Source organism: Podarcis pityusensis (assembly GCF_964106645.2).
Source record: "Podarcis pityusensis genome assembly, chromosome: 6".
In the NCBI taxonomy this organism is placed as follows: Eukaryota; Metazoa; Chordata; class Lepidosauria; order Squamata; family Lacertidae; genus Podarcis; species Podarcis pityusensis.
In genome coordinates, this window is record NC_138030.1 from 57,231,212 (window position 1) to 57,255,332 (window position 24,121).

The 24,121-nt window shown below is 43.3% G+C and overlaps 2 protein-coding genes across 4 annotated transcripts in view; both read right to left on the bottom strand.

Moving 5' to 3' along the window:
* Positions 1-515, bottom strand: part of GLIS1 (GLIS family zinc finger 1) — a 204,017-nt gene extending 203,502 nt beyond the window's left edge. The window contains exon 1 of the mRNA XM_081010662.1: positions 213-515. The gene's annotated coding sequence lies outside the window, so the exon portion shown is untranslated. The remainder of the gene's footprint in view (positions 1-212) is intronic.
* Positions 516-9,686: 9,171 nt separating this feature from the next.
* Positions 9,687-24,106, bottom strand: NDC1 (NDC1 transmembrane nucleoporin). Of its 3 annotated transcripts, none has more exons than XM_081010668.1 (18): positions 23,973-24,106; positions 22,118-22,238; positions 21,451-21,552; positions 20,883-21,057; positions 19,824-19,962; positions 18,195-18,303; positions 17,772-17,823; positions 16,526-16,658; positions 16,128-16,220; positions 15,081-15,162; positions 14,230-14,388; positions 12,973-13,230; positions 12,724-12,842; positions 12,156-12,206; positions 11,614-11,677; positions 11,011-11,111; positions 10,655-10,815; positions 9,687-9,969 (listed from the first exon to the last, which is right to left on the bottom strand). In XM_081010668.1, exons 1-18 carry the CDS (start codon positions 24,018-24,020, stop codon positions 9,906-9,908), a joined length of 2,031 nt encoding a protein of 676 aa, XP_080866794.1. In that variant the 5' UTR covers positions 24,021-24,106; the 3' UTR covers positions 9,687-9,905. The 3 variants fall into 3 exon arrangements, with proteins under 3 accessions (XP_080866794.1, XP_080866793.1, XP_080866792.1); XM_081010667.1 differs by having other exon boundaries at positions 12,973-13,224; positions 23,881-24,001; XM_081010666.1 differs by having other exon boundaries at positions 23,881-24,001.
* Between the last annotated feature and the right edge of the window lie 15 nt (positions 24,107-24,121).

The following is a 24,121-nucleotide window of genomic DNA, read 5'->3' on the forward strand; positions in this document are numbered from 1 at the left end:
CCAAAAGGCAAACAGCAACCCCCACAAAATGTCACTTAGGATGCTAAGAAGATCTCAAGCCAACACCATCACCCTCAAACAAGGATCAACATTTAAAAAGTCTTGCTGCATTTTTAAGGTACCAGTTCCTCACTTCCATCTATTCAAACCCATCCATTCCCAGTGTTACCTGAGGCAGCCCTTAAACTAAGACTGAAATTTGCCTTCCTCACCTATAAGGGAGTTCTAAACAAAGTTTCATTCAACATGAAGTGAGCCAAAATTTTCTGAAGATAATTTTCAGAGAAATACTGTTTGAGGACTTCACCTCCCCAGTTCACCTGCAAAAAAATATTCAGCAAAATGCCTCTCCTCAGTTTCACCACTCACAAAGAGTGTGCAGAATTTTGGGAGGCCATTTCCCCTCAGCCTTAGACCAATTGGCAGACTGCATCTGGAGGAGCTGAATTTTACATATTTATTGGAATTTGCCAGCCAAGTGTTTGGCTGCCAGCCTTGAGCCTGTTTATAATCATGAATCTAAAGAGACAACACCATACTTGTAAACAATGTAGTCTCTCAACAAGTAGAAAGTCTTTTTCAGCAGAAAACAACCTAATTAGATGCATTAACCTCTTAGCTTCTGGGGGGAATATTAATTTAGCCAGTTTTTCAAAACTATAGCCCATCATTATGGCTAGCTGAATTTTCTCTAAGCTTGGCTGCTTATCCAGAGTATAACTAGGTTAAATTACTGGAGAACTCTTCCTTAATTCTAGACAGTAAAAATAATAAAATAATATAAAAGTTACAGGAGCCGTTTGTCCTTTTCTCTCCAGTTACCCATGCCCGAGGTTCTGTTGATATAGCAGCCTGAGCTTAGCTTTTATTAGCTAAAACAGAAGTAATACATATGTGGTCCCTCTTGGCCCCTTCTAGACTACACTCTCTAGGTATATGGAGCAGGGCCAATTTCTCATAACAGGCAGAGACACCCAATAATTAAACAATAGAATTATGATTTTTTTAAAAAATATTTACATTCCGCCTTTTTCCCAAGTTGGGATTCAAGGTAGCTTACGACATTAAAAACATTAATTATTAAAATACATACCGTATTTTTCCATGTATAAGACTAGGTTTTTTAAACAAAAAATTAAGTTTAAAATTAGGGCTCATCTTATACACGGGTAGTGCTGAGGGATGTTTTCTTAATTTGGAGTCCCCCCAAATAGGGGGTGTCTTATACATGGGGCGTCTTATACACAGAAAAATACAGTAATAATAAAATAAAATTAGTTAAACCAATAATTAAAATATAATGCAACTTATTTTAAACCAGCAATTAAATTATAATTTGCCCTGGTAGCAACCCAGTGCAATATAACAGCAAATCTCAACATGGACAGAGCTCTTCAGACTGGATGTACAGAGATTCCAGTTGTCTTCAAGACTGATAAGGGCAATTGTGTATTTGCTTGAGGACTAGCTTTGTTATTTCAAATGCACCGGAATCAGGGAGCTCTCACAGAGGAAGTTGTCCTCTGCAACGCTAACCATAGCATATGAAGGAAAATAGGCAGGTGGGTCAAAAAATGTGCATGTCACCATAATTACAGGATCTGATGTGACAGAAATGGCTATGCATACCAAAGGCTACACAAGGAGCCACAAAACCCTCCCTCCCAACAGTTGTTTTGGGAAAGAATGGCTTTGGATTGAGATAACAGACAAGAGTTGTTTTCCAAATACAGCTTCTCTTTCTTACAGGAAACAGAAAGCTCAACCCCGAAAGTTGTTGAGCTTTTTTATTCCAACCCTAACCCCGGGTGTTAATTCCGCCTTTGAAAGCCCTATCATATGCCAAGATTTGTAGGATATTTCCTCAGCAAATCCTGGTACGGCTGGGAAGATCTATGGTCCAGTAGTCTAAAAATCTATAGAGATGTTGCCAGTCACCAGACAGTACTGCACTAGATAGACCCATGAGATGACTTGGTTTAAGGCAACCTGGGTACAATCTACCCTGAATTGCCCTTGCTTTGCAAAGTGTTACTTTATTTTTTGCAAATGCAATTGTTCCTCAGGAGTCAGACTGTATGGAATAGAACCCTTTATCTCCCATGTTTATAATGCGATTTCATGCTAAAAGCCACGAGAAAGTATAATAAAAACTGGGAGATTCTTAAGTCCTGTGTGTCCTGTGTTGCCATTATCACACAACCCAGCACCACACATTCTTGTTGTTTTAATTGAAGAGGAAATGGATGGTGTTTGAAAGGACACACACACACACACACACACACACACACACACACAAATGCATTCACAGTTGCACAGACAGTAATTTGTGCATAGATTTTAGTGTGCCTTTCCCCCTTTTTCCTCAGAAGCGCACATGTCAACCAAAACAATCACAATTAAACTGGCTCTTTCCTTCACAGCTAGTCCCTGTGCACTGGCCTTGTTGCTAGGATTAGGGCTTTTCAGAAACCTGGGGAAACTTGCATGTGTTAACCCTAGTTAGTGAAGGCACTTGGGGAGCGAGGCGCAATTAATTCGCCTACCATCTCTTGTGTTGGTCCCTCAGTGTATCTCAGACTCACATTGAAAATAATGGAATAATGATCTTGCTTTGATCTTTCTTCTTTTCTTAATGGTTGTTGTTATTGCTTGATGTGTACAGTGGTACCTCAGGTTAAGAACTTAATTCGTTCCAGAGGTCCATTCTTAACCTGAAACAGTTCTTAACCTGAGGTACCACTTTAGCTAATGGGGCCTCCTGCTGCCGCTGCGCTGCTGGCGCATGATTTCCGTTCTTATCCTGGGGCAAAGTTCTTAACCTGGAGCAACCACTTCCTGGTTAGCGGAGTTTGTAACCCGAAGCATCTGTAACCTGAGGTACCACTGTATTAGAAATAAAAATTAAAACAATCTCAAAAACGATAAAAGAATAGAACCATTGTATTTCTGGCCCTTCCTGAAACTACACCCACCATAGATACATAATTGAAATAAAGCAGCTGGTCCTCCTGAGTATCTTACTTAATCTGATGAGGTACTTGAGAGCAGTCACTCGCAGAACCCTAAAGTGGATGAACGAGAATTGATGGGGTGCTCCGACTGATCTGACTGCCAGCCTCAGGATCCCTTTCCTGTCACATCATTCTAAGCCCTCAACAAAGTTTGAGAAACTAGGTTGTATTGCAGATCAGCTTGTCATTAAGGGCAAAGCAAGACTCTTTGGATGAAAGGAGGCAATACATACAATTTACATGTAGAACAGTGACCTCTGGTGGTGAACCAAAGATATAGCCAGACCTTTTTTATTTATTTATTTATAAAAGTTTATCTATTTACCACCATTTAGAAACTGCAACATCAGGATGGTGTGCAGCACAAAAACAATTACTCAAATGTATGTAAATTTCTACTTATTCTCCAATATGTACAGCAAAGAATATCATGTTTGTCTGACGTCTTAATTTTCTTCATTGAACAGGCCACCCACAAGGTAACGTTTTATACTGGATAATTCAGCATTAGAATCCTCTGCATTCACACAGTGGCTCTTTAAATAATTTATAGGCCCCTCATCTTAAATAGTGAATTCAACCTGCTTTCCCTGGCAGTTCCCTCACTGCGAGAAGTGAGGTTACAGGGAACCAGGCAGAGGGCCTTCTCAGTAGTGGCGCCTGCCCTGTGGAACGCTCTCCTGTCAGATGTCAAGGCAATAAACAACTATTTTACTTTTAAAAGACAACTGAAGGCGGCCCTGTTTAGAGAAGTTTTTAATATCTGACGCTGTATTGTTTTTAATATTCGGTTGGAAGCCGCCCAGAGTTGCTGGGGAAACCCAGCCAGATGGACAGGGTATAAATAATAAATTATTATTATTATTTATGTCTAAAAGGCTTGTAGGAGGATGTAGGAGGGGAAAAGTGTGAATTACGTTCAGAGTTATGTCTCCTTTGAGCTCAGGCTTAGAACCCATAATTGGGGTGGTTAAGCTCTGCCTCCACTATCAGAATAATAATATTTTTTATTTATACCCCGCCCTCCCCAGCCAAGGCCAGGCTCAGAGCGGCTTACAAGCAATAATAAAAACAAGATGATTACAAGTTAAAAACAAAAACAAAAAAAATACAACATTAAAATAATGGAACATTAAAATATTAAAATGTAGCCTCATCGCAGGAGGAGAAGGAAAAGAAAAAAGAGAGGGAGGGAGGGAATCAAATTGGCTCCAAGCCAAAGGCCAGGCGGAACAACTCTGTCTTACAGGCCCTGCGGAAAGAAATCAGATCCTGCAGGGCCCTGGTCTCATGAGGCAGAGCGTTCCACCAGAGTTGAAAAGGCCCTGGCTCTGGTTGAAGCCAGTCTAACTTCCTTAGGGCCTGGGACCACTAGGGTGTTGTTATTTATGGACCTTGAGGCTCTCCGTGGGGCATACCAGGAGAGGCGGTCCCGTAGGTACGAGGGTCCTAGGCCGTGAAGGGCTTTAAAGGTCAAAAGCAGCACCTTAAATCTGACCCTGTACTCCACCGGGAGCCAGTGTAGCTTGAAAAGCACTGGGTGAATATGCTCCCATGGCAGAGACCCCGTGAGGAGCCTCGCTGCAGCATTCTGTACCCGCTGGAGTTTCTGGGACAGCTTCAAGGGCAGCCCCGCGTAGAGACAATTACAGTAGTCAAGCCTGGAGATGACCGTCGCATGGATCACTGTGGCCAGGTCAGGGCAGGAAAGGTAAGGGACCAACTGCTTGATGCGGCGAAGGTGGAAAAATGTCACCTTGGCTGTTGCTGTAACTTGCGCCTCCATGGAAAGGGAGGCGTCAAGGATTACACCCAAACTCTTAACGGAAGGCAATGGCACTAATTGGGCCCCCGCAAGAGAAGGGAGTTGGTCCCTCATCCCCATGCCATCCCGACCTAGCCATAGGACCGCTGTCTTCGAAGGATTTAGTTTCAATCGGCTCCCACAAAACCATCCAGCCACAGCTTCCAAGCATCTGGTCAGTGTGTTCGGGGCCGAGTCGGTGTGGCCATCCATCAGCAGATAGAGCTGAGTGTCATCAGCATATTGGTGACAGCCCAGCCCAAAGCTCCGGATAATCTGGGCAAGGGGGCGCATAAAGATGTTAAAAAGCATCGGGGAGAGAATTGCGCCCTGCGGCACTCCACACACCAAGGAGTGGCACGACGACATTTCCCTCCCTAGTGCCACCCTCTGTCCCCGACCAGAGATAAAAGAGCACAACCAGTTACGGGCTATGCCCTGTATCCCCACGTCTGCGAGGCGGTGGTCCAGAAGATCATGATCGACCATGTCAAAGGCTGCTGACAAATCTAAAAGGATCAGCAGTCCTGACCAGCCTCGATCCAGTTGTCTACGGAGATCATCTGTTAGGGCGACCAGAGCCGTCTCCGTCCCAAAACCAGGACGGAAACCGGACTGAAATGGATCTAATGCCAATGTTTCCTCCAGAAACCTACCAAGCTGTTCAGCAACCGCTCTCTCAGTTACCTTACCCAGGTATGGAAGATTTGAAACTGGGCGGTAATTGGATAGGTCTAAGGGATCTAATGAAGTTTTCTTTAAGAGTGGACACAGCACTGCTTCCTTCAGTTCCCCTGGGAATGTCTCCGTGTCAAGGGACAAATTGATAATTTCAACCAGGGGGGGTCCGCGCAACATCTGGACACTCCCTAATCAGCAAAGACGGGTACGGATCAAGGAGGCAGGTGGTGGACCTACCAACTTGGAGGAATCTATCCACATCAGTAGGGAGTATCCGATCGAAATGGTCCAACACTGGACCTGAAGTCAGTTGAGGGGCCTCCAGTTCAGTCACTGTATCTAAATTGGCAGGGAGGTCACGGCGGAGCAACAGGACTTTCTCCGCAAAAAAGCTCGCGAATGCCTCACAGCTGTGGGTCGAATTTGTGCTTAAATTTGGTTGTCCTCCTAAGGATGTTATTGACCTAATTATTCTAAAAAGTTGTGCCGGGCGAGAGCTAGCGGATGCAATGGAAGCTGCAAAGTAAGATTTCTTAGCAGCTTTCATAGCCATCTCATAGGCTTTCATAAGCGTCCTATAAGATGTTCTTGAGGCTCCGTCACGAGTCCGTCGCCATACTCGCTCTAGCCGTCTGAGATCCCGCTTCATTTTCCGGAGCTCCTCAGTAAACCAAGGGGCCTGGTTTCGACGGGGTCGCAGAGGGCGCTTAGGCACGATCTCATCAATGGCTGCCAAGAGCCGGTTATTCCAGTCCTCAACAAGGTCATCTAATGAGTCGCCAGGAGGAGCAGGGTTCCGCAAGGCTTGTCGGAATCTATCAGGATCCATCAGTTTTCGCGGACAAGCCCAAATAGGTTCGCCACCCGAGCCGCGGAGGAGCGGGAAGTCAGTCTTGGCTTTCAGAGCGTAGTGATCAGACCATGGCACTTCCACAGCGGGGAGCATGATCACATCTATGCCGGCCCCAAAGATCAGATCCAGCGTGTGGCCTGCTTGATGAGTGGGGCCCAAAACAAACTGGGAGAGCCCTAGTGTTGCCATGGAAGTCACTAGGTCCAGAGCCTGTGAGGAGGGAGCAGCATCGGCATGGACATTGAAGTCTCCCAAAACCAGTAGGTCTGGGAACTCCAAGGCCCAGCCCGCCACCACCTCCAGCAGGTCTGACAGGGTGGCTGCAGGTGTGCTGGGTGGTCGGTACACCAGCCAGACAGCCAAGCTCTCCTTGGTGCCCCACACGAGACCAACACATTCAATGCCAGAGATTGCCGGTGATGGCAAAGCTCTGAAAGAGCAATCCTCCCGGAATAACATGCTACTCCTCCCCCCCGACCCACAGTCCACGATTGATGGAGGAGAGAGAAACCTGGGGGTGTTATCTCATGTAGGGAGACTACTTCGCCTTCCCGTACCCAGGTCTCCGTCAAGCAAGCCAGGTCAATCCCCTGCGAGACAAAGAAGTCACGCATGGTGGCGGTTTTGTTGCCTATGGACCTGGCATTGCACAGCACCAATGACGGAGGTGTGTAATCCTTGCTCTCCCTACCATCATCCCTTGGGATGGGGCGTAGATTGGAAGGGGTTCGAGGATCACTGCATCTCGAAACCCTTCACCGATAGAGATATCTAGCCCCACCGCCATTCCTCCCTAGCCCTTCAATTGTGGAAATCCCAGATCCCATACTAGCCTCCCCAATAGATGGGTAACATCCCCTCAATAACAAGTCATCCTTGGGCCAGGACTCCTGGGTCAAAATGGTATGGGAAAGAGGTGGAGGTCTGATAGGGTAAGTATCCCTAGAAGATAAAACCCAACCAACCGCACCCCAAGCGGGGGGGACAGTCCCATGGTGTTTCATTAACTGTCAATCCCCCTCTCCCTCCTGGGTTAATTGGAGGATTGTTGGTTCTATCTGTGGCTGTGGAAGTATTAATGAGGTATGTGTTATAAAATGTGGATCACTGGCCAACAAAGAGCCAGATTCGAATTCGGAAGATCTGTCCACCCTGTCTCGCCAGGAGTACAGTAGAGAAGGCTGATCATTCTGATAAGTTTTTGGAACATTAGGCAAAGGTCTAGATGTAGATTTGGTGCTGGATATCTCCAGATTGTCAGCAACATAGAGTTCTTTAGGTGGTGTTGCCATAGAAATGTCGGAGGCGCCAAATTCCTCATCTAATTTGGTGTCGTTTAAAAAGGGAACAGGGAGTTGCACTGATGTCTTTCTATGGGATAAAGAGCTGTTGGACGTCTTTAAATATTGTGCTCTAGGCTCTACTGTCCTTATATTTTGGGTGGAAATCTCAGTCTTTATACTCATTAGCCTCTTCTTCAAGTCTTGTAATTCTAAGCTTACAGAGTTCTTTTCTTCCTTCGGGCAATTAGTATTTCTAGTGTTGAGCTTGGTTTCCTTGATCCGCATTAGCTTTGACTCTATGCAAGGGACTAATTGCCTCTTAGTTTCATCCTTAAATACCCTCACTGGGCAGAGAGAATGGAACCACCATAGGGTATCCTTTATCTCCATGAGTCGAGATAGGAGGGTTGATGACCTAAAGGTCATAAATAGGCACATGGTGTTTCTCAAGGTAGGCAGGAAGTGGAAATTTTCTAGATCTACATTTCAGTAATGTTAAATCACTGTTTGTTCTATTTGCTCCGTTTTATCGGTTTCCTCACCCCGCTCTGTTTCTGAGCCAGGGCAGATGGCGTTGGCTCTCTGCCGATTCTTTGTTTTAGAGGAATTGTGAGTCTCAATAATGGTCTTCTGGCTCTTTGCACCTCGTTTTCTCCTTCCGGCAGGCATTCTCAATAAGGAAGTGACAGTTGGAGGAGTGTCACTCCAATGAGGAGTGACAGTTGGAGAACTAGGCCTCAAACCTTCCGGCCTAAAAGAGCAGGTTTTAGCAGGGAAAGCCACACCTCTCCTTGAACACACTCAGAGGTGGATATTTAAAGCACAGCCTGGAAAGAACAGGGCAAAATTTAAGTGTGGATAAGCCCTTAGATTTAAAAAGAAGGAGATGTTCCTGCCTCTCTCATGGCGTTCAACCCTTCTGGGCTGCCCTCGGAATGTCTAGAAGGACTAGAGAGGAAATCCCGCCATACATAGTCCTTCTGATTTATTCTGTACGCAGCTCTATGAAAGTATTTGAGGAGTTGTATAGGTGCTGGAGAATATATCTTGGTGTGGCCACCTTTGCTGTTTTGCTTCCTGGAGAGGTGTCCCAGGCTTCTGCTTGGTAAGCATGGTAGCCTCTGAGGGGCTGCTGAGGAAGGAAGGGTACCCTCTACTCTTAAAGGCACACATTCCTATTGCCTCATGTGGAGAGTGGGACCAAGTGTGGAAAGTCATATAGGCTATAATGGTGACATCGCATCTGGAGCAAGGATTGCTGGTTGGCATCCAATCTGTATTGGGAGACAGTGTGCCTTTTGGGGTGAAGTCAAACCGCTGGAAGGTTAGTGCCTGCTGTGGCTGTAGAGAGAGATATGGGAGACATGTTTTGTTGCAGCTGAAGGCGTCCAGTTGTGCTGCTGCAGATGCACCATGGCATTTCTTCTCTGCGGTCCTCCCAGCAGTCACTCCTCCTCTCATCACTCCTATGGATGCACAACCTCCTAGGTGTGCTAGGAGCCTACAATTTCGAGAATCCCTCAGCAAATCTAGTCTCCACATGGCTTTAACTCATTTTCTTAGGAAAAGGAATCACGGGAATGAGTATCTGCTGTGGTGTCAGACAGCCTGGTACTTATAAGGTTTGGAGCACGGCCCCATAAACATTACCCACTGAAAACCCACTGAAATTAATGGATTTAACTAACTTAGGTTCATAAATTTCAATGGCTCTAATCTGAGTACAGCTTAGTTGGAGACAACCCTTGAATTCTCAGAAGCGACACCCCCAAACAAAATGAGTCACTTATTACGAGAAGGAAAGTGCCACATTAGTAAAGATCATGTAGAAAAACCCATACCCTCCTTCAAATCAGAGCAATCTCATATATCGGGGGTGTGGAACTAATGGCCCTTCAGATGTTGTTGGACTCCAAGTCCCATCAGCCCCAGCCAGCATGACCAACAGTCAGGGATGTGTGGAGGTGTTGCCCAAAATGTCTGGAAGGACACAGGTTCCCATTATCTGCCATACATAAATCATAATAGCATTCAACTACTGCAGACCTTCATTCATTTAAAAAAACCCACTTTATTATACAAAATGTCAAGTAACGTATTCCAAGTGTTTCAAGTACTTCTGTTGACAGTTTAGTCACCCCTTGACTTGCAATTAAAGTACACCTCTGGAAAGTCAGTAGGACAGATCAAATCAGTTTCAATTTCTTTTGATCTGAGGCAGCTGAACTTGCATTATCCACCTGTTAACAGCACAGGCACTTTGACTTGAACTACTCCTTGAACTCCAGGAACTGCTGGAGTCTTTTCTTGACTTCTGCAGATACTTGCACGGCACTGGAGAACAGAAAAAACACAAAACATATTTTGCAGACCTGTTCCCCAAACACTTCAATATACAAAGTTCGGAAAAGGTTTGATGACTTTCTTAGAAAAACGAGAAGCCTAAACAACCTGGGCAAATAAATGTAGCTCAACATTATCATCCCTCTGCTGTCACTTGGAAATCCAAGGAAATGGAAGGATGGTAATGCTAGGGTCAACTCATGGGCTAGCAGGGTAGTGGCATGATAAAAGGCTTTTCAGTTGCTATCATGCAGCTCCTGGTTTCTTCAAAGCACCGTTAGGCTGCGTATATATTATACTTTCAAAGCACATTCGAAGCACATTTTCCCCCTACAACACTGTAGTTTACCTCTCACAGAGTTAGAATTCCTAGTAATCCTTAACCAACTACAGTGCCTGGAATTATTTGAGGGGGCAAATGTGCTCTGAATGTGCTTTCAAGGTATAGTGTGTATGCTGCCTTAGAACATTTCTGTACAAAGCTACACAGATTGCTGCGCATAACAATTTGTAACATCCCTGGCAGAGAGCTCTTTTATTTTCTCTACGCAGAGTAGAGCATGGTTCCTGCTAACCTTTTATTTTCATTCATTTGTGAAAAGAGATGGAAGCCTATGGTACATCTCATTATATTTAGAAATGAACATTAAGGCAGCTTTATGAGCCCAAACCTCACTTTAAGTGCTCTCCAAAAGTGGTGATGATCCGATAGATTGCAGTTTTCAGTGACGCTCTTAAGGCAAATCGAAGGGTTTTGTAGGAAGTGTCTGCCAGACTTCCTGAAATCCGGGGGGGTTTGCTGGAAACATGAGGAAGCTTGAACTGCTTGTCTACCACCTAGGATAGAAATAAACCAACAGGAAACTTAAGCACCAATATCCTCTTTACCTTATCAGACCTTTCTTCTATGGTTAAAATTCGCTTGAAAAAAGTCATGGCAAAACCAAAACCAATCTTTTTTTTTCTAAGTCAATTACCACGTTATGAGTTCATATCACTGTTTTTTCCAAAGAAGAAAGAAAATCTCCTAACCTCTTGAAGAGTTAGCAACGTATTCAGAATAGAAGGCAGTGTTGTTTGGACAACTCCATATCTGTCTTCGGTAAATGAAGCTGCTATGAGATGCGACAAACCTAAAAAGAGGAGTAATTTGTAGTTTGGATAACTTGTTGCTTCATCTGGGATTATAACACAGCGGGAAGCAGAGGAGAGGGCAGAGGGTGAAGAAAAAGTTGTGAGTGGAGGAGGGCCCTTTTCCCATCCTTTGGAGCCCCTGGGAACTCTACAAACCAGCTGTACCTGGAACTGGGTGTGGAAAGTGCAGCTGTACAGCTGTAGGCAGCCTGAGGAAGTGCCATCTACCTTGGGCCTGCCCATAAAAAGCAAGTCTAGAGTAAGCAACGAGGATGATGTCCGCTGTTTCCAGAAACTCTTCTGGTTGTGAGGCTTTTGTGGGTGAGCTGAGAGTTTGTTTCAACCCTGGGTGAGAACCCAGAAACTGAGAGGGAGGGTGTGCCAAAAGAAAAATGAATTGATATTGCTGAGTGAATTTCACTGCAAGGTTACCACATAAATCAAAGGGAGCAGCATAAACATTCATCTGAGAGCCATTTCCAATATGAAGAAAGTGCTTACCTTCCAAAGCCCAAATATGCATTTGGGTATCAGAAAAGAGAGCCTGAATTGAAGCCTCGGGGTTCTGGAAAAGAGAGAAAGAAAGAGAGAGAAGTGTTTTTGCAAACCCTTTAGCCAACCATATAAACAGAATGTTTCAAATATAGAAATAAAATGAAGTAACCAAAGTTTAGCCATCACGAGCTCTGCATGAAAAGTTAATCTGAAAATAGTTTCAGTGCTCAGTGTGTTAACCCTATGAAGATTAGTATTTTGAAGCTAAATTTTCAGTTTACACAGCATTTGTTTCAAGGATCAATGTACCAAGTCTTAATTCAGGGAAGAGGGCCCTATCCCCCTGCAAATGTCCTATCAGCCCCAGACAGCAGGGCCAATGGTCAGAGATGATGAGAGCTGCTTTCAGGGAAACAGGTTCCCCTATCTTGTTTGAGTTCAATAGTTATGAGCATAGATTTCATAGGAGTAGTTCAAAAGGCAGTAACAACAATAATTCTTTGCTGCCCAGTTAAATTTCGATCACTAAGTCATGTCCTCATCCTTACCTTGCTGAAAAAATACATTATCAGTACTCGTTTTGATAAGAAGGTTTTGATCTGGAAGAAGAAAATATCAATGAAAAGACAACGGTACATCTTTGGCAGATCAAAATGATATTTATTCTCTGTTTAAAAGTAATCCAAAACTTTTAAGCTTCACTGGTTGACACCCCAATCCTAAAATGAGTTTGTTGGAACTAATTCCCAACAATTTAAAACAGTATGCAGGTCCAAATAAATGCATTTCAGGTTTTATCTTAGTCTCTCTCCACGGTCTAGATATTCTGAACTGCAAGCACTGCATTTGACAGTGGTTTATGTTCTGCCACCCACATTTATTTTAATCAAGAGCTTCAGTAGAGTAGAGGCTTTAATTTTTGGAGTTGTGTCAATGATCAGAACAAAAATGTGCTGCTTCATTGCAGGGATAGGAGTTGCTATGAAGTGGTCATTGCTGAAAGTTTACAGATTGCTTTGGGAAATGCACTAAACTACATTACAAAGCGCTGGGGAAATGCACAAGACAATAATGCTGGTGGAAGTATTGACTCATTAATTGCCTGATTTCGTATACCTGCTCTTTCTTGCTCTGCAGCCACGTATAGATAAAACTTGGTTGTACTGCTACATTTGCACCGCCTGCAACAGCACTCATTGGGTAGGGTTCAGGAGAAGAGGCTGTCCACTGCAGATCTACAAAAGAAATCCAAACTGTTGGTTCCCCCACCTTTTTTAAAAAAACAACAACAAAAAGCCTAACTGGGTGTCCCAGTAATTAAGTAGCCAAGTCCTCAAACTAAGATTGGGAGAGAATAAATTCTACCTGAACTTGTTGTCCATAATTTTGGTCCTCTCCTCATAATATGGGGACTTTGGACAGATCCATTCCAAGGAGAGTTTAAATCCAGCACGCCAGCCTTGCGACTCAGAGGTGTGAAAGGTGACCCTAAATTGCTTCTGACGTCAGAAGAAGGGGATGTTTTCAAAGGCAACAGAGATGATTTGACCAGAGAAGGCATTTGGGTTCGAGGAAGCATAATGGACCTTGGAGTGTGAAATGATGTTTCTTCAGCAGCTGCTCCTGGCAAATAAGAATATTTTACAAGAAGAACTCAAAATGGTTTATACCAACAAGTGGCATTCACTAAGTCATGCACTTTGCAAACCTAATGTTTTAGTTACTAACTGACAGAGATCCAAATCCCAGCTGGACAGCAACAGGAGGCGATATATTCCTCAGGGCTGCTTCATACTTTATTATACTTCAATTTTTCGGCTGTGGTCTAAACCACTGAGCCTCTTGGGCTTGCCAATTGGAAAGTCAGCGGTTCGAACCCCCGCGATGGGGTAAGCTCCCATTGCTCTGTCCCAGCTCCTGCCAACCTAGCAGTTTGAAAGCATGTCGGTGCAAGTAGACAAATAGGTACAGCTGTGGCGGGAAGGTAAACGGCGTTTCCATGCACTCTGATTAAACTGTGCTTCTGCGCGCTCTGGCTTCTGTCACGGTCCTCCGTGCGCCAGTAGCGGTTTAGTCATGCTGGCCACATGACCCAGAAAACTGTCTGTGGACAAACACCGGCTCCCTCGGCCTGAAAGCAAGATGAGCGCCGCAACCCCAGAGTCGCCTTTGACTGGACTTAACCGTCCAGGGGTCCTTTACCTTTACCTTATAATTGTTTACTGGGGGGGAAACAGTGCTGTAACACAAGCAAAGCATGAATGGCAGATGCATATCTCATGACATAAAGTGGACAGAAACCACGGTGAGTTCCCTAGTACATTTTCACTGCAGGCTGAGCAATGTGTGCCTGTGAACATGGGTTTACTGTAAGAAAACACCAGCACATCCATGGCAAGGCAGCATTCCCACATAAAGTCTGAAGCTGCTCTTTACAAACATCCACTGGAATGTGTGTTTTTTAAAGGAAAAAAATCAGCAAAAGCTCCACATGCAAGTGAAACAATAAATCAGCTGTCCTATCCCTTTTTGAAATAAGATTCTCCCAGGACACCCATTGGCAGGCCCAGCTGTGATTTGGAGACTCAAGAACTGCAACATTGCAACTGATTCATCCAGTACCTGGAGGGCTAGAGGGCTGTCTCATGTCCCCCACAGATTGCTGTTTCAGCCTCCCGTTTGCAGCTGCGGCCTCCTGGTGCATTATCAGTTTCTGTGTCAGATCACTTAAAAGTTTCAAGCACTCCTGGGAGATTGAAGTCCAGTTGTGAGGGTGTCCACCTTTTATAGACAAGCAGAATGTCTAGACTTAAAAACTTATTATTATTATTATTATTATTAATTATATTTGTTAGTCACTTTATCTTGCCCAAGGCAACTCAGAGCAACTTACAACCCAAAAAAGCTAGCCAATTTACATAGCATGAAGTAGCCCAAAACAGGGGTCAGGCTATTACGCAAGCCCTTATATCACAGTGAAGTATGTGAAGTAAAAAAAAAATCAACTCAAAATATCAACCCTTTAAATGCCCAAAGTTGCGGTCAAACTGTTAGGCCATGAATATAGCAACATCATATAGCCATCAGAAGCTAGTCAATAAACACTGGAACATCAGGCAGTGGAGTGAGGCATTTCCAACGTATTTCACAGAATTGTATTGGGGTCCAAAAAGCCCAAATAAAATATGCATAGCTACCTTACTTTTAATGCATGCGATAAGCACCGTCTGCTTTGCCAGTGCAGAGGGGAAATGCTGTTTGTACACAATCCATCTTGGACCTCCTCATACCTTGTTTTGGACACAATGGTGGTCAGCATAAGATGCTCTGTATAAAAACCTACCTTTCCTCACTACTATTTGCTAAATACAACAATAAAAACAGAACAACTCTCCTCAAAATCAGCTTCCTACAGATTACTTCTCACTTTCCTCTTCTGACTTAATGGGTCATAGATATTTTTTTCCAAATACCTGGCTGGCTAAGGCTGAAGACCTCTTGACGCCGCACAGAAGAATACTGGGAAAGGAACATCAAGTCCTGTAAAGCCAAGAACTGCAGGGGGAAATGTTTAGAAGTATTAACAGCTGTAACATTTTTACTCAAATTTTATCACTAAAATTCCCTTCACTCTGCCCCCTCAAAATAAATTATAAATTAAAAAATTGTCCAGTAGCACCTTAGAGACCAACTAACTTTGTGCATGCACACAGGTATCTGAAGAAGTGTGCATGCATATGAAAGCTCATACCCAGAACAAACTTAGTTGGTCTCTAAGGTGCTACTGGACAATTTTTTAATTTCTAATTTATTTTGACTGTGTCAGACCAACACGGCTACCTACCTGAACCCTCAAAATAAATTATTTTCAAATTATTGCTTTTTTCCAGACACACCTGAGAACTGCATTTTCATTAAGTGCTAGATAAGGGACAAAGAGCTTCAGCCACTTTAGGTATGCAAGCAAACGTATAAGAAATTACTTTGATACGCAGACAGATTTTTGCACTAAAATGTTGCACTGGTGAAGCATTTCATGGAGCATTCCATGGAGAATGGAAATGGATTTATGGCTGTCATTTGCTAAGCTGATAAGGCAAGCCAGAGAGAATGGCCTAAGGAAGGAGACAATAGAAGCATTAGGGACCTAGGGAAAGAGGGGTTCGGATCCCAAAACAGAAGCACAGCGACTTCAGAAAGGAGTGGGAGAAAGAAATGATTCAGAGGAATTAAGAGGGGAAAGAGGAATGTGATGGGGAAGGAAAACCAGGAACATGGGCAAAAGAAACTTATGGCTAGAAGTTACAGAGGTGAGAAAAGATTACATTCCCATAGTGATCTAAAAAACCTGTCAAATCCTTGGCTGCAAGCTTCTAGTGTGAATTTTATTGGTAAATTGAAAAATATCTTGCATGAAATCCCATGCTTTATCACTTATATTTTACTCAAATTGCTTCTATTATGACAAAGACTACGAAAGAGGCAATTTGACAAGTCTGTGTATTTAACCAAACTCATACCTTTATAAGAGGTGGGGGGTTGCTGCTTAAAATTTTAGGTAAACACTGGTCGGTTTCTTCCGCAAATGTCGGCTGGACAGGAAAATGATGTGCCTGAAAATGGAACGCACACCGTAGCTGAAGCTCGCCATGAGAAAAACCCCTTTGTCAAAATTAATAATAATATATACTGTGATCATTTGCAAGCCTGGTCAAACCAGCAAAACGGACAGGCTGTCAACCCAACCCAGTCCTGACAAGAAAGCAGGGGAAAGGAATGTAAAATTATCCAACTGAAAACCGATTAATCTGATCTCAAGAGTCCTGCTGTGCTATACAAAAAGTATAAGAGCATTCATGCATTGCTTTAAAAACGGAAGAGATAGTACGATTGTATATATCAGACATACAGCACCAACCTCAGTGGCATAGATTCTGAAGAGCAGCCATGCAATGTACCAAGTCATCAGAAGAAACACGCCACATAGCCAGCTGTGGTACAGAAGGGACAAATCCAAGAGACCAGCCATCGTGTCCAGAGGATGAAGTTTACTGGAAGGCCAGGGGAGGAAAGCCAACACCATTACATGGTGTTTTTTTGCAATGAGCAGTATATAAAAACAAGCTGGTCTATATCAAAAGTATCGCTTTTGATATATGCTTACACAACACAACAAATGAACTATGCAAGTGGAAATGTGATTCTAATACTTCTGTTGTGAAAGTGTTTCCCATACGATTGCTCAGGGCATAGTGGAAGACATTTAGGACATTCTCCACTGACACAGAATCAAACAGACTCAGTAAGTCCACCAAGGATGCCTGAGAAGTCTGTTCTTTGTTACTTCCCACTGCCAGAGAGGATAAGGTCACCATCATTCCCCAATGAGCCTCAAACATCTTTAAAATCTCCCAACACTGTAAGAACTATCCCTGATGGAAAGCTTTAGTGTTCAGTCTATTTATCCTACTCCATGGAAGAATATTATTCTCCTGTGGGCACCATCAGACTAGTGGGGTGGAGCTGGAAAGTTAGTTTTGAAGCTCTGTACGACATCAAAGCTGCATGTGACCTTGACTGGCCATCAATAGCAGGAAGGACGCCCATACCAGGGTGGTGGGAGAGGCCAGGTTTCTTTTTTACTTAGCACATCTTGTTAGAAAGAAACATCTGTGCTAGACCACCCTCAATAAGAATCCAGAAACTTCAATTAAATGCATCACTTTTCATTGACAGGAGTAGGTTGCTAGGGGAATTATTATACCACTACTCTAGTATTTGCATAAGCATACCTACTGTATTCTGGGCTCAGTTAAAAGTGCTGGTTTTAATATCTAACTGGCTAAACTCCATCAGCCTACCTGAATTGTTTCTACCCCAACTGAACGCTAGGAGAACTGCAATTTTAAAGCATGAAGTCTGAGCTTGTTTCCTGCCCCCTCTTCCTTCCCCATTCCTTCTTCCTTGTGTGTCATATTATACGTCTGAAAGTGGGGACAGTCTTGCTAGGCTGTTGTTTGTTTTTTTCAAGCTGCTCTGGGAGTCTTATTTTCTAAAGCATGGAGAAGGAATCTGACAACCTGCAAAATGTACAAGGAGTTCCCCTATTACAAGATGAAGAGTTAGAAATTCAATTTATTTATTTATTTGTTATAGGTACTAACCTATCAGTCTGAAGGTTCATTGTGGTAATTATCCATGCCCTTGGAATATAACCTAAAATGCCACAAATGGGGGGGAAATCAAGCTGTAAAAACACAGGTGTATTAACACTTCCATAGAGGAAATGTATTTCTGGCATAAAAATATATTACCAACAGAAATTTGAAAGTTTTAAGGAAAAGAAATGGTGATAAATTGGGGGCAAAACTCTGCTACACGGAGCATTTTCCCCCTCCCCTATACTGGCCAGTTGACTTTGTAAACCCCAAAAGTTGGGCATGACTATGGCAGCCAACTCTTATGTAAAGCCCCCTCCCACCCCAATTCAGCAACTTGTTATCAGGGAATTGCTGGCTTCCTTCTCACTTGTATCATTTACAGAAAAGGCGGCGGGGGAGAGAAGTAAAATTACCAAAAATTCTTACCAAAGAAATAGTAAGCAGCACAAAAGTTTCTGACCATATAAAGCGACTCCACACAACTATGCTTTGCAAGCAACGGAAGTGATCTCCTGAAGCGCAGATACTTGTATTGCTGAAAAAGATTGGGCAAATGTTTAACAGCAGAATATTCTTATCCACATACCATATATCAGACTTGGGAGTTTAAAATATGTCACATTTTAAACTCAGAAATGATTTCAGATACTGCAAGATCCTGATAGATATTAAGAGCACACTTTCTTCTATTTTAGAATTACTCTCTTCCCAAATATTGTATTACTATAGGTTACTGGCTTGGATCCAAAGGTGTCCGACATGAGTGGAAAGGCACTTCTGTGTGTGCATGGCAGCCAAACCAAATTCTTCTGATTTCACCATCCTGCTACAGCTCCGCTCTGCCGGATTCTAGGGAATCCCCAAAATCCTCAGGGGTATCCTTTGCATGGAGCACAAGGGCTTGTAAAGAGGGAGCAGCCTGGAAAACACTATGGGAAAAGCGGAGTTCTCTGGATCCAACCCACTGTACTGTGGTAAAATGACTACAATAAACTGAATTACTGTCACACAGCATCAAAGCCCAACTATAACAGGGTGACAGACAATCTCAAGAATCATTCGTTTGGATCCTGAAAACTGCAAGTGGATAGAAGATCGTTGAAAGAAGAAAGCTCTGCTCATATAAGGGGTTTCTGTCTGATTTGGGACAATTTTGCCTACCCACTGCAGACGCCCACATCACAAGCCACACCATCTAGGAGTCCCAACAGAAGTGGGAAGTCTCCTTTTTCAAGTTCTGCTCATACAGTGGTACCTCAGGTTACATACGCTTCAGGTTACATACTCTGCTAACCCAGAAATATTACCTCGGGGGAAGAACTTTGCTTCAGGATGAGAACAGAAATCGTGCTCTGGCAGCGCGGCTGCAGCAGGAGGCCCCATTAACTAAAGTGGTGCTTCAGGTTAAGAACAGTTTCAGGTTAAGTATGGACCTCCGGAACGAATTAAGTACTTAACCCGAGGTACCACTGTGTTTCTTGGGTCCCCACCCACTATGCTGCAGCTATGCCCTGCAAAAAAATCCTTCCTGGACCCAGCATGATATGACTTCCCTCCAAATATGTAATAGTCATGATCACGTAAAAGGTAATAATTAATAATAATAATAATAATAATAATAATAATGCTAAAGGACCCCTGGACAGTTAAGTCCAGTCAAAGGTGACTATGGAGTGTGGTGCTCATCTCGCTTTCAGGCCAAAGGAGCCAGTGTTTATCCACAGACAGCTTTCCAGGCATGTTTATTCACAGACTGTCTATTTATCCACAGACAGCTTTCCAGCATGACTAGAACGCTTCTGGCACAACAGAACACTGTTACGGAAGCAAGAGTGCACGGAAACGCTGTTTATCTTCCTGCCACAGTGATATCTATTTATCTACTTACACTGGTGTTCTTTTGAACTGCTAGGTTGGCAGAAGCTGGGACAGAGCAATGGGAGTTCACCCTGTCACGCAGATTCAAACCGCTGACCTTCATGATCACATAAAAGCAAAAGCACTACAGGTGGCCCAGTGTTTGAATTCTATTCCTGCTGTTACTTGCGCACTTACCTGTATAACTGGAAATGGAAGGTAGTTCAAATTGTTAACAAGATACCGAAGGCTATAGCTGTAACCCATAAAGGCTCCAAGAAGCAAGAGGAAGAGGTGGTATTCATTCAGGCACATGTGCAGATCAGCATCAGCTACACTGAAGCAAAGCAGTAATTTTAGCCTTTAGTTGCACAGGAAGATAATAACTCTATACTCAATTCTACTTTTAAGGAAATGTTATCCAATTTTGCAAAATTAAGGTGGCGGAGGACTCATTCCAAAACACTGTCCAGCAACTATGAAAAAAAGTTTTACTCTCGTTTATCTATTACATAATAAACAGACTGAAACACACATTCCCCAACTTTATATTCACTTCGCCTTGCAGATATGCATATGGTACTGCAAGGAGGTGCTCATTTTTAACTACTGACTTTTTAAAAAGTGATAAAATTGCACAAATATTGGGGGGCAGTGGCAGCATCCTGAGCACTATCCAACAGATAACTGCAACTGACTATAATCCTTACTGGATCACTGGCTGGAGTTAGCTGGTATGAGAATTGCATTTTCTCAGCAACCTTGACTTGCGTCCTAAAAATAGGGAAAAGGCTACAGAAAAAGGTGCAGCCTCTTTGGAGTATTTTAATCCAGGTTTGTAAATAATTCAAAAGTTAGCAAAAATGTTACTAACTTCCTATACAAGCTACAGTATAGGGGAAGCCCTGTCCTCTATGGCCTTCATGGAAATGCAAGCTTCTAGCCTTGTCAACAAAAACCCTTATACTGAGGAGCTTAGAAGAGGAGAGATGGCACAAACGTTCCTTCCTCCACCAAGTCTCTCCTTGCCTCACCTGTGGCTACAAGGCTACTTTTATCTTCTGCACCCAAAGGGTCACAAGTACACAGCAATTTATTTCTCAGGAAACATTTGCTTGCACACATCTTCCTACCAGCTTTCTACACTTGCAGCAAAATGAGAATCACCTAATGTGAACTATCTGGCAGCATTTCGTTATTAGCATTCGCAAGAAGTTACATTTTAATAAACAGCTCTTGAACCACCCCCAGGGTTACCTTTCTGTAGCTGTGCAGGATACAGATAAAAAGAGAAACTTCCCCTTCGTCATAACTGCTGCACACCAAGCTACCAGCATTCCCATTACAGCATGAGCAACGGAATGGATCACTTGCTGCGGGTGGATAATCTTGCTTATCAGAGCTAACCGGGAGCAAGGAATAGAAGGCACAACTGCAAAGTAAGAAGGCAAATAAGAACATTTAACCACCTCCTGACTTAAAGAGTATCACATTACATACATACTTTGTGTCACATTTCAAGACACCACATTCAGGCAATCACTACTCCACATTTAAGCACTCATGAGTTCAGTGTAGGATACTGAGTTCTTTAAAAAAGCCAAATCAGACTTTCAGGAGTGGAGAATGGTCTTTAAGGATTTAGCACAGCATTTAGAGTTATTCCACATTTATTAATGGAGAGTTTTAAGAGCAAAGGTTGGAAACTAAGTTTCTACTGACACACAAAGAAACAGATTCCAAAGTTTAAAACAAAGCCTAACGTTAAGCACAAATCAGCAAATCAAACGGCACTTTTTAAGTTGATGCAGCTTTCAACACCAACCTGCATGAAACTCAACGTTGAAGATGCTTATTACCAGTATGACCACAGACATTAGCAGTATGCAGAAAATAACGTAGGAGGTATACAGGTCATTGAATGAACCTAAGACAGGGGGGGAAATATGAATCAGAAGTACTATACAACAGCTCTACTACTAGATCTTAGTGCCTACAAGGCTGGGCTGAGACCTAGGGGGCATTTGGTATATCTCTCACCTCAGCCATAAACTCAGCGATCATATTCACACATCACACTAAACCATTGTTGTTGCTGTTGTTACTGTTATTACCCTGCCTTCCTCCCAGTCCAGAAATTGTAATTCCAGAGGTCCAGAGATAACTCTGATAATACCTCTGGCATGTCTGGATGGAGGATACAGAGGGGTGTACGAGTGTTGTGTAGCAACCAGCCTACTGTACAAAGGCACCATTTACATTTGTTGCTCTACCCATTTTTGCCTCTGCCCCCCCCCCCCCACCATTGGCATGGGGCCCTCAGGCTGAAAAAAATGTTCCCCATCCTTGCTCTACATGTAATACGAGAACACTGGCCTAAATGTTAAGGCTGTTGTAAGGATTGCTGTGATAATATGCCCAAATAATGTTGAATTTAAAAACTGCATAAATACTGCTCTGTAACATTTGTCTCAGGCAGGGCACTGACATACTTGTGATCCATTGTACCGGGTGGAAGAAGTCAATGCTGCTGATGCTGATGAAGGCTGCAATACACAGAGGAAGCAGCAGCACCGACCAAGCAAGGCTTGCAGCTGCTCTCCATCCCAAGATCTGGAAAGGAAACAAAAATGTATCCAAACACAGACTCCATAAACCAGGATGTAGATGTAGATGTAGATGTAGACAAATTGCCCATTTAAACAGTTACTCAAGATGAACCTCTCTCAGGACTGGTAGAGAGAGGTGGAGGAAAGAGAAATAGTACTTTTGGAAAAACTTTAAGTCAAAATGATTTATTTATTCTTTTAATTTGATGCAAGAGTTTGATCACTTTCAAATCATATACAGTTTTAAATGAACAATTTTCAGAGGAAAATAAGTAACAGCGTTTCCATTAGATTTGAAGAGGTGAGGGAATGGGAGTTTTCGGAGGAGGAAAACAAGAAAAAAAATATTCTGAATCTCAGAAGTCAGAACAGCAAGAGGGATCACTGCGCAGTGAAAGCAGCAATCACTCTTGCTGTTCTGGCTTCTGGGGTAGCTACGCATCCTGCATTCGCTCCATAAGACGCACACACATTTCCCCTTACTTTTTAGGAGGGAAAAAGTGAGTCTTATAGAGCAAAAAATACGGTAAATCTGGCTGCACCAGAGGAATAAGAGGGACAGCGGGATTATGTTCATTTTAAGTATATGTAAGGACTGGTGCCTACGTTTCCATGTTTTCCTCCTCCTTCCCTGTATATTTTTCCTTGTGTGCATGTCTGTGTGAATTTTAAAGATTTTGTTTGTTATTGTCTTATGGATCTCATGCTATCTTTCTGAAGGAAGGAAACCAGCTGGGTAGATGGGGCTGCACCTTGTCCCTCTCAGGAACAACTGATTTTCTAAAAAAATAAATTTTATTAATCGAAACAAACAAACAACTATTGACTGAGGCATGAAACCTGCAATGACACAGCATAAGAAAGCAAACTACCAGCTCTTCCTTGGGCATTGGAGAAAGGGGGTGAAGGATGAACATATAGGCATGGGCAAGAGGTCATCATGCAATCTGACTGAAGACGCGAAGACACAATGAATTTTACGGGCTATTTATATGTAAAGACACATATAGATGTCATGAATAGCTCTACATAAAGTCATATTTGGCTGGTACAATTTTGAAATTAGAACAATTGCGCATATACGTCATGAAAGTCCAACAAACAGCGGCAAATCCCCATGTTTGGTGTTACCGCTGAATACTTTCCAGTGGTGGGCCAATTTTTCAAGGATAGCAACGGGTAGCACTTTCTTAAGCCAGCTGTCCTCTGTGGACATCTGAGGCATCTTAACAGCTGGTTGTTGTTTTATACCATTATAAATATGAGCAACAACCCCTGCTCCACTCCCACCTAGAAAAGGTTGGTGCATGCAGTTTCAACGAAGACAGCCTTTCCCAGGATGGAAAGGGCCGACCGACTTCTTAGGCAGCAACTTCTGCTTCAGTCTACGGCAGGAACCTTAGGCAGAACTAGCAACCCGATACAGTACTAGAAAGTAATGGCAATTCTACTGGACTATGTTCTCATAAAAAAACAACACCCTACTCCAGTTTAACTTGCCTGCCGTCCTCTTCAGTTCTCCCCAAAAACTGAATCTTGGCAGTTTTACAAGCCTGTGCTTAAAAACTATGGGTTTATTGGAGCCAATCCACAGCGAGGGTCCCCCGCCCACTTTCCAAAGGGAGGAATTAGGAATCTGTTGATACCTCTGAAGCATGAAATGACGTTGCGCAAACACGCATTAGCTCTATTCGGGTGTTCGTGCACATGTGCTTAATGCGCGCGCATTCATACATACATTTAGCTGTTCCCGCGTTGAATGGAACATCATCCCTCGCCCTCCCATGCCGCGAGCGGATAGGAACTGCTTCAGTTCCCGGATGCTATCCCAGGGAGCCCTGCTCCCGTTGCCAAGAGCAGGGAATAGCTTCAGTGACGTTAATTTAG

Excerpts from the sequence above, each read along its gene's own strand:
- NDC1 (XM_081010666.1), bottom strand. The coding sequence starts at position 23,970 with ATGTATGAATGCGCGCGCATTAAGCACATGTGCACGAACACCCGAATA. Across the intron at positions 18,304-19,823 it reads TTCCATTTCCAGTTATACAG|CAATACAAGTATCTGCGCTT; the intron begins GTAAGTGCGCAA and ends AATCTTTTTCAG. Across the intron at positions 10,816-11,010 it reads CGTTGCTAACTCTTCAAGAG|GTGGTAGACAAGCAGTTCAA; the intron begins GTTAGGAGATTT and ends TTTCTATCCTAG.